The 10,498-nt window shown below is 47.0% G+C and overlaps 1 protein-coding gene across 1 annotated transcript in view; it reads right to left on the bottom strand.

The window, feature by feature from the left end:
- Window positions 1–861: 861 nt before the first annotated feature.
- The window catches only part of HSD17B12 (hydroxysteroid (17-beta) dehydrogenase 12), a gene marked incomplete at its 5' end in the record, with an annotated part of 23,523 nt that continues 13,886 nt past the window's right edge, over window positions 862–10,498 (bottom strand). The window contains 4 exons of the mRNA XM_008940428.1: window positions 862–966; window positions 1,176–1,325; window positions 5,289–5,354; window positions 9,942–10,023. Coding sequence (XP_008938676.1) covers window positions 862–966; window positions 1,176–1,325; window positions 5,289–5,354; window positions 9,942–10,023 — 403 coding nt within the window. The remainder of the gene's footprint in view (window positions 967–1,175; window positions 1,326–5,288; window positions 5,355–9,941; window positions 10,024–10,498) is intronic.

The following is a 10,498-nucleotide window of genomic DNA, read 5'->3' as shown; positions in this document are numbered from 1 at the left end:
CCCCAAAAAGGCAGCTCGAGGCCTCAGAAAGAACCGAAGCGCCGTGGCTAACGGGGAGAGGAACTGGTTTCGAGGAACTGGTTTCAAGCTCTGTGTTCCCAGTGCCCATCATCTGCCCCCCAGCGACCAGCACAGGACACTGACTGGGAGGTTTATCTACACGGTGTTATCACCACCTAGGACAAAGAGCAGGCATGGGACTTGAAAAAAAAAAAAACACCTTATTACAAATCAGCGAGATTACAGAGCGCTGAGAAGTCAGGAGCTGCATCTGAGGAGCAAGGGTTTCAAAGCTTTTTTTGCTATGAGCGTATTTATAGATGAGCAATGACACTTCTTTGGGGGTTTTTTGGCTCATTACCCCTCAAGTTCATAGCCAAAATTCCCCCCGGGCTGCGTAAGCAGGGGAGTGCTCAGGAGCTGGCTGGTGACGCGGGGTCCCTGCAAGTCCCCAAAACCTGAGCTGGGAGGAAGTCCTGCCCTGTCAACGGTGCTAGGTCACCTTGATAAACAAACAGGCTCCCTTCCTGCTCGGGAACTGCCATCTCCCTGCCCTCCAGCCAGGAGCACGTAGATGGGATGGATGCCTTGCCAGCAAGCTGAGCACTGCAATGTCTGATGGAGTCCATGACTTCTTCAAGCTGGGCGTGGTTTGAGTCCGAAGCGCTTCCCCCCTCCTAAGATAAGTAAATCAAGCCTATTTTTAAATCAAGATTAGAAGTGGACAGTCTCGTGCCACCATTCTCCTCAAAACGAGACTGCTTTGCTTGTTAGAAAGTACCCCTACGACTGAAGATGCTGAGAACACGAGTCCATGTGAGGATGGAACCTGCAGGACTCGGAGAAGGAGTCGCCTCCCACTCACTTCTCCTTCTTCTTTTTCAGGTACTGGTCCCGCATTTGTTTGTGTCTTTTCAAGATAAAATTAATGACAGTAGACGTAGGTAGAACGGATACAGCCCATCCCTAAAAAAAAAAAAAGGGAGGGGGGAGAGAGAAAATCTCAGATTTTTATAGCCTGCACTCATGGACATCTAACAATCCACCAGCACGTGGAAACGCTCCCAAGGCAGGATGAGAACGCTGGAGTATCCCCAAGGAGTCTCTGCTCTCCTTCCTGAACGGAGCCCCCGAAGGACACTGTGGTTCCTGAGGGCTTCTCTGAGGGCACTCACCATGATGGCGTGGGGCAGGCACCCGTTGGTCTGGGACTGGAGGCCCACGGTGCCCAGGGCAGCTCTGACGTAGGTCTCGGGACTGGGCTTGTCGAAGGTGGGCTGGCGGATCCGGGACATCTTCGTCGCCACGTAGTAGGGGAGGACACTCTGCGTGGGGGAAAGGTGCTGTGAGGCAGGGAAGGCTGCCAGGAGAACTCCACAGCAGCAGGAAGCAGAGAAGCCAGAGACAGAATTCCAGCCTAGGCTGGGTGCCTTTCCCATGTCATCACCATGGACAACGTCAGCGCCGTTTTTAGGCCGGTATCTCGTGGGCTGCATCCAGGATGTGACTCTGAGCTCCTCGTTCACCCCCAAATTTCACCTGCACGTGGAGCAGCACCACAGTGGTGATTGATTTTCTCTCTTCCTCTGCTCAAAAGAGACTTTGCCAGTGAACTGCACTGCCCAGGCACGCCACTGGAGAGCATGAATGGGCCACCAGTTCCACAAGGACACCTGAAGAAGCCAGCCTGGAGCTGCATCACTGGTTACCTATTGATCCACCCACTTCAAGGCACACAGGAGCATAGGATTACACTCCAGGGCTTTTTTTTTTTCCCTCCCAAATGCTCTCCAGAAAACAGCTATTTCATTTCAGAAATATTAGATTTACCATCTTCCCATTAACTGTGCCATATTTTGACAGCTATGAAGAGACCTGTTGTATCCTCAGTTAGTTTTCCTCCTTTCTTCCTCCCCACGAGGAGCTCAGACAGTCAAGAACCACATCAAAAAATGATTTAAAAAAACCACCACCAACAAAATTCCACTGCCTCAAGACTTTTGGGTTTTTTTTTGCACTCAGGCAGATAGAACCCACACTATGTGGGCAAGTGACTGTCCAGAAAATTCCTTGTCTTTATCCTGAGGTCTAGCTTGCTCTCCAGTTTTAAAACACACCTTAAAAGTCCAGAAAATTCCTTGTCTTTATCCTGAGAAGGTCTAGCTTGCTCTCCAGTTTCAAAACACACCTTAAAAGCAGCTCATATCAGCACAATTTCTCCTCCTCACGTAGAAATTCCCCACTGCTTGCAGCTCTCAGCCTTATTTAAACTGGCCAGCACTCAAAATTAGGGTCTTCAGTGTTGTATGGAGGCAAGAAGACTTCAAGGTCTCCAGGATTGGGCTGGAGAAAGCCACAAGCCAGCTTGTAGCAATCCCACTGCTAGGAGAGCAGGAGGGTAGTCTAGAAAACTTCCTAGAGATCCCTTCAGGTGAACACTTCCATGATTTTGTGATAGGTGTGCTGAGGGACATGGTTTCATGGTGGACTTGCCTGTGCTGGGTTAACAGTTGGACTTGATGACCACAGATTACTTTCATCCCTCCCTACAACTCCCTGGCAGGAGGCTGCAGCCAGGTGGGGATCCATCTCTTCTACCAAAAACAAGCAATAGGACAAGAAGAAATGGCCTCAAATTGTGCCAGGGGAGGTTTAGGTTGGACAGGAGGAGAAATGTCTTCCCCTTGAGGGTTGTCCAGGGCTGTGCCAGGCTGCCCAGGGCAGGGGTGGAGTCCCCACCCCTGGAGGGGTTCCCAAGCCATGGAGATGTGGGGTGAGGGACATGGCTGAGTGGTAACTTGGCAGTGCAGAGTTAATGGCTGGATTTGATGATCTTAAAGGTCTCCTCCAACCCAAACCATTCTGTAATTCTGTATTTTATACAGTGGATATGGCAGAAGAAAACAGGGAGCAGAATTTTTTCCTGTTACACTCTTGCTATGCAGAGTCACAAGTATAGAGGGGAAAATGCCAATAAATAACTGAATTAAAAGAAAAAAGACTAAAAGAAAAGGGTAAGGAACCAAGCCATATTTTTAGCCATATTCAAAGAGCAAACAGTTCAGAAGAGTCTACAGAAATCTTTCAGGGGGAGATTTATAAAAAAAACCAGAGTCTTGAGAGAAGACTTTTTGCCTTCTTTCATGCTCTTCCTGGTTCCTTTTCTCCTTGCCCATCTCCTCCTCTCCACGTCAACACATGCAGAATTTAAACTTATGCTATTACTGAGCAAATTCTTTAAAATCAAGTAGGCCTGTCAGCCAGAAAAGGTGTATTTATTATCTGGAGATGGTGACATATCTAAAAGTCTGATGTACTATCAAAATGAAGCTTCCACAGGGGAAGAAATCCACTTGAGCCAAACTGATAAACTTCAGGATCTGGGACAATCCTGCACTTTGTTCCCCCTTTCCACACAGGGGTGCCCTGCAGGGCTGGGCATGGTCAAAGCTAGCTGCTCTACATGGTCCTCTGGGCTGGAAGGACATGTCTGGGATGAAAAAAGCTACACTTCTGCAGGTCACAGAGATGAACTCCAAAGAACCTGAGGGGGAAGCAGCCTTCCTAAGGGCTTGGAAGATCCATCAGGTGCTCTTCAGAGGAAGGCACCTGCAATATTCACTAGGGGTTTATAGTGAGGAGACAAGGACAGGGAGTGCAATAAAATGATGTGATGTACTCTAGGTGACCCTGCTCTGGCAGGGGGGTTGGACTAGATGATCTTTTGAGGTCCCTTCCAACCTCTATGATTCTATGAAAATGAGCATGCCAAAGGGAGGCAGAGCCAGCTCTTGGTCAGCAGGCCCCCACCACTCAGGATGGCAACTCAGTGCCCATGGTTAGGGGTCAGCAGTGCTCTCAGGGGTGTGGCACCCGTGGCCAGCATGGGGGCTACAGAAAGGCAGCTTAGCACAGCCTGTGAAGGCTTCACAGGAAAACCCAACTGTGGAGACACAGAGCTGGATTTAATCCTTCAGTTCTTTATAATGTTAAAAATGTTAGGATGTTTAAAGGTCTTTTTCCAGCTCTTCCACCTCTGAAAGGAAGGAAATCTTTCCCCTGCCATGTGTTGTGTTTAATGCCTTCAGCCAAGCAGGAGCTACTGGGTTAGTCACCTTTTGGGTTTCCTCAGGGACTCCACAGTCACTAGTGAACCTCCTTCCTCCTCCTCTCCAACTGACAAAACAGCACTTGGATAAAATTTGGGGAGGAGGAGACAAGTACACATCTCAGAGCTGTAACACTTCCTCCTCCTGCAAGCATCTGGCTCTACACGAAGGGTCTGGGGAACGTGTCTGGTGAGGAGCAGCTGAGGGAGCTGGGATTGTTTGGTCTGGAGAAGAGGAGGCTCAGGGGAGACCTTGTGGCTCTGCACAACTCCCTGAAAGGAGCCTGGAGTGAGGGGGGTGTTGGTCTCTTCTCCCAGGTAACCAGCTAAAAGTAAAGTGAACATCTAGAACATCCAAAAAGTAACACAAGCTCCTAAGACCCCTACCTGAATTTTGAAAACCAAATTAACTAAGAGACATCACTGTCTTCACAGGGATGACCTTACACCACCTCTATCCAACAGACTTTTGCTCTGCAGAGCATCAGGTGGACTAAGCACAGCAAACCTCAGTGTTTGCCACCAAAGCTGGAAATTCCAGCTAGGTTTTGGGAAGGAACATGTGAGAAGTGATATTAAAGCCAAATCCCATCAAGCTGTGAGAGGGTGGCTTGGTTTGCTTCTATGTCACATCAATTAAAACCATGGAAAGTAAACAAATGGAGGCAAAACCCTCCCCCCATGACTCATTAGTAATGTGGAAACCCACTACTAAAGAAAATTAAATCAGCCTATATGTACACAGGGGTCTTGGAGGCTTTTGGTTCTTGCTACTCTGCTTCCACTGGCAGTTGACTCACCAGCACTGCTGCTGTTCTCATCTCCTGAGCAGTCACCCCTGGTATCTCTGCACAAATGCCCTCCCAAAGTGCACTCTGGTAGATCAGATTGTGTAAATTCACATTCTACAGCTGCACGCAGCTATAAGGAAGATTTTAAAGGTTCAGTTACCACCATCAGCTGCAATAAACCAAACAAAATGCCATAAAAGCCCCAAAGAGCCACGGTCTGGGTGTCCTTTCAGAGGAACCTGAGAAAGTTGCTGCTGGGATCCAAGGGAATCCTCATCCTTCATCTGTGTCACAGACCCAGGAGGCAGAGAAGATGGTGCTTCCCTTTTGTTACCAGGACACCAATGCTGCTGTGGTGACCAGGCCCCCAGGAAACCAACCCTGCTCACCTGCACAATGATGCCCTTGCTCTTGTACTCGGCGTGGATGCCTTGGGAGAAGTTATCCAGAAAAGCCTGGAGAGAAAAGAAGGGAAACAGGCAGCATGTTACATGTTAAACAGTTAAATTTCTATTGAGAATTCCTGTCTTCAAAGTGACAAACCTTCCAAAAGAACTTTCCCTATGAGAGCAATGGTGCCTGAAGACAAACCCCACGCCCCCAAGGGTCCTTACAGAAGTGAAGCTCCATCTAAACAAATAAACCCCTTTTTAATCTAGAAGGAAAAGGAACTAGATTTGTTACACAAAGCCTGGTTAAAAGGGAAATTAAGACTTTGTAAGTTCACATTACTCACTATTAACATCATCTCCTTAGACTTTTTTTTTTTTAATTGATTGAGGTTGGTTTCTCTTGTGCCCAGTTTTAAAAAGCAGTGTTTAAATACTCTGATTTCTGCTTTTCCTTTTAAGTAGTGCCACCCTGTGGTGAAACTTCTCCCTAGCCCTGAACTCCTCCTCCACAGATTCTCCTCCCAACTCCTGCAAGTTCTCAGAAATGACAACACTAAAAGTTTAAAGAAAGAAGTGAAAGGGCTTAAAAGGTGGATGTGAGTTCCTGCCCTCATGATGCCCTCAGAGCTGCCACAGCCACCTCCATGCCCAGAAAATATTGTCCTAATAACCCAAGGCTACTCAGCAGTTCAGGCCAGCATAGATTCCCCCTCCCTGAGTTCTTCTAACCCACCTAGAGTGGGTCCAGTGAGAGAAAATCACCAGTTCTGCTCTGGTTTCTTGGTTGAGTGAAACACTACAGCCAGGTAGGATGGACAAAGAACCTTCAGCTGAAGGATCTGAACTCTCTTATCCCTGCTCAAAGCTCAAAGAAGTATTAAATAAATCAATTCAAGGATTTAAGAAGCAGTTACTTCAAAACAAACAGCCAAGTTCTGGTATTGCATCTGCTTTACAGCCTTCCTTTGGTCACCCCCTCACCAGCAGATTAACACGAGTCCTGACTGGAACCAGCATAAAAATCTGTGGTGCCCACTGGTTTTTCCTAGCAAGGTCATCCCACCAAACTGGGCCTACACAAGAAGCCACAGAAACACCCCAATGCTACTGGGATATTTCTACACACACTCTTCTGAGAATACACAAGATCTGAAAGAAAACTAGAATTTGTTGTGCCCCAGGGAGCTCATTTTATTCCTCCTCTTCAAGCTGCAGGTACACGCCAGGAGGAGGCTCATGAAACCAAAAAGAGCTTTTCATCTGTCCAGCTCTTCTTCCCTCCTCCCTTTCCCCCAGGTAGAACTTTTTCATGAATTTCAGTACTCAACACAAATCACTCTTGGCCAGGCTCCTGTCAGTTTTACCCAGCAAGAGGATTCAAGACAAGTTGGGTTTTTTACCTCCAGCTGCTCAAGCCCCCAAAAATCCTTTAATTTAGAACAGTCTAAGTAAACATCCCCTGAGTAAGGAGAGAGTTGGATGCCAGAAACTTCCTTCTTCTTGCATACCTACTAACAAACCCAAATACTAAAGACATGAGGGGACAAAAAAGAATTGTATTTCACTTCTCATTAGTATTAAAGCAGGCAGACAGGCAAAGCTGTGAAAAGGCAGGACTGGGATTCCTTTAAAAAGTGTCTTGTTCCACTGTAAACCAGGGAATTCTCCATGGGTTAAAGAGCTGGGCTGTGGCTGCTTCTGATAATTACCCAAAGCCATTGACTTGGACCTGAAGGATATTGTGCTTTAAACCCCCTCTATAGAGATGGGGAAAAAACCCTTCAGAAAGTGCAGATCCAGACTTCCTACAGTGACATCAGGAGAGTCACTCTGATGGTCCCTAACCTTGCTGGGGTAGCAGGTGAGCAGTGCTGAGAGCAGGCACCTTACTTAACCTTTAATTGAGTTTCTTAGGGGGAGAGGAAGAAACCTTGGAGATTCTCACTGACCAAAAGCCTAACCAAAGCTGTGTAAGGTGTGTTTATCACTCAAATCAGCAGCTCTATTCATCCCATAAAGCTGAAGGCACAACTAAAGTGGCTTTTTGTATTAAAACAAAGAACCCTGCTCTCAGGAAATACCTATTTCAAAGGCAAGCTTTATCAGCTAAAACCAATTCAGGTTTTTGTGCTTTCTAAACTTAAATATTCCCTCCTGTAGCATGAATAAAGTAGTGTGCATCAGTCCTTTTCTGGAAATACAAAGATGTTGCTGATAGCCTAGAGGAAACACAGGTCTGTTCAGACACCAGTGACACTCCTGAAGGTTTCTTCATCCTGTTGAGGTTCACTTTAGACTCTAAAATCCCTAAAAGTATTTCAGGTGATTACCTGCTGCATCTGAAAAAGCTGTAGTGCCATATTACTGTTTTAATACCAGCAGAAATGTCTCTGGCATTTAATTTCATCATGTGTAATGCAGTTCCATACCATGGAGAAAAAAAAAGATCAGCTGCAGAAAGAAACTGTCCCAGTGACAGGAAGAGAAATCCAAGCAGATAAATGTCACATGAAATGTAGATCTAGAGGAGTAACTGATGAACTGGAAAAATAAATCAGCCTGTTGTGGAAGCAGACTGGAAATTTCACTCAGAAGAGTGTGGAGCTAAGTGGGGAGCTTCTTGATGAATTAAAAATGAGCATATGAGAGATAGAAACAAGGAAAAGCAACAGAAGATTAACAGAAAACATTATTGGGTACTTCAGAATGAAATCCCAGCTAGGAAAAGACAAGCCAAGGACCTTAACTGTGGCAGTAAAGGATCCTAAAGTAGTTTCAAGAGGAATTTCAGGGAAATGGGGGTCTGCTGATGGATGAGGGAGACAACCTGGAGCTGAAGGAAAGGAAAAGTTACAGGTATTAACACTTCTCTTGCCTTCACACAGCCAGAGCCTGCTCACGTGCCTCTGCACACCCTGGTTTTGTTTGACTAATGGGATAGGCAGAGGTAGCAAGAATTTAGGGACTACCCAGAGAAGTTGGATGGAGCCACCATGGAATCACTCAAGAGGGCTGGAAGAACTAGTCCTTATGCACAGAAGTCTGCTGCCTACACTACCTCCAAACTAGGGGAGGTCTTGAGCAACTGGAAGAGGACCAACACATCCCTCCTTGAAAAGACAAGGATGATCCCATCAGCTTTGACTCAGTTTGTGGAGAGATCATGGAGCTCTCCTCTTGGAACTCCTTTCCAAGCACATAAAGGACAAGGAGATACCTCAGAAACAATCAAGGCTGATTTACCAACAGCAGGTTGCTTTCTACAAGGGAGTGGACTGGCTTTGTAGATGAGGGAAACATGTTTTTAACATAGAGAAACTACATTTACATGTGTGTGTGTCTCTGTAGATATCCTTGCACTTCAGTAAACTGCTGACACCATCTTCTGCAGCATTCTCATTTGGAAGTCGAGCAGATGTGGGCTGAAAGGCCAAGCCACTGGCCAGACTAAAAATGAGCTGGCCCACTGGGCTCCAAGGGCCACGATGAACAGCTTGATATCTACAGAACAACAGAATCATAGAATCCTTTAGGTTGGAATGGACCTCCAAGATCATCAAGTCCAACCACCGAGCCACCAGGGCTCCAAAGTCCTCTGCCAAAACAGATCAGAATCTGTCAGGGTTGGAAGGGACCACAAGGATCCCCCAGTTCCAACCCCTCTGCCATGAGCAGGGACACCTCCCACTAGATCAGGCTGCCCAGAGCCTCCTCCAGCCTGGCCTTAAAGACCCCCAGGGATGGGGCCTCAACCACCTCCCTGGGCAACCCATCCCAGGGTCTCACCACTCTCATGGGGAAGAACTTCTTCCTCACATCCAGCCTGAATCTGCCCACTGCCAGCTTTGCCCCATTCCCCCTAGTTCTGTTGTTACTTGAGATCCTAAAACCAAGGCCCAAACTCTTCAGTGTCTCCTATCAGCCAGCTAGAAGCCCACACAGAGCACACCCTCAGCAGATCTGCAGGGGACAGTGTCAGGTGGAGGGGCTGACACGACAGAGCTTCAGTCCAGAGAGACCCTGATGAATTTGGCTGTTGCTAAACATCATGAGATTTCTCAGCTGGAACAGAGTGAAGAGCAAAGTTCTGAGTACAGAGTGGGGAACACCATGCCTTGATTTTAGCTGAGTAACAGCCCTGCTGCAAAGAACCTGGAATTCAAGGTGGGTGCCAGGGGGAAGATAAGCCCATCACCCACTCACTGCAGGAACACCAAGCCATGTGCTGGGCTGCCTCAGCAGGATGGGTGGTCAGCAGATCAAGAGAAGTTGGCTGTCTGGTAATGGTGAGGCCCTAGAGCTCTCTCTTTTCTCTTACCTGAACTGCTAAACTTAAGGCAATTAATTAATTAAGGACAAATATTGGCTTCCAGGAAGCACCAGAAGAGTCCTACTTATATCAGCACATATACTTGTGTATTGAAGATCCACATCTTCAGTGAAATTAGGGAAAAAAAGTTTCAGAGTCATAATAAGAAACTGTGCTTAACTTAGTCAACATCCTTTCTCAACTTCATTGTTGGAAAAAATTAAGGTAGAAGCTCTCTGCTTTTAATTCATGAAAGCACCACTAGATGGACACCAAAACATTTGTCCCTGCAGCGTTGGCTTCTGCTGACACTTGGTTTGGGGGTGGAGGAGAACACTTACCTTGGTTGCAGAGTAAAGAGTCAGCAGTGGAGTCGGGCACGCCCCAGCCCCCGAGGAGATGTTCAGGATCACCCCTTTGGACCTGGAAGGCAGTGAAGATATGGCACCATGAAATGAGGGAAACCTCTTCTGTGTTTCAGAGAGTTACTGCGAGCCTTAAGAAAACCTTCAGGGTGCAGCTGAGATTAAAATCTGTTTCAAAAACTCAACCAAATCCTAAATTGAAAGTTCCTGATAAGACTTGAAGCACATCACAAGTATTCAAGTAGCTGGTAGGAATCAAGAACAACTCCAAGGTCAAGACAGCAAGAGAATCCAGCTCCATAAATATCTATATCTCAGGCTAAGGTGGCAGAATCATACAATCATGGAATGATTTGGGTTGGAAGGGACCCTTGAAGGTCATCTAGTCCAACTGCCCTGCAGGGAGCAGGGACAGCTGCAACCAGAGGAGGTTGCAGAGCCCCATCAACCCTGACCTTGAATATCTCCAGGGGTGGGGTCTCCACCACCTCTCTGGGCAGCCTGAGCACGCCTACATGTGAGATAAGTTTTCC

The sequence above is a fragment of the Merops nubicus genome, unplaced genomic scaffold (genome assembly GCF_000691845.1).
Source record: "Merops nubicus isolate BGI_N331 unplaced genomic scaffold, ASM69184v1 scaffold9565, whole genome shotgun sequence".
NCBI classification, from domain to species: Eukaryota; Metazoa; Chordata; class Aves; order Coraciiformes; family Meropidae; genus Merops; species Merops nubicus.
Note: the sequence above shows the minus strand (reverse complement) of the source record. Positions and strands in the feature narration are given on the sequence as shown.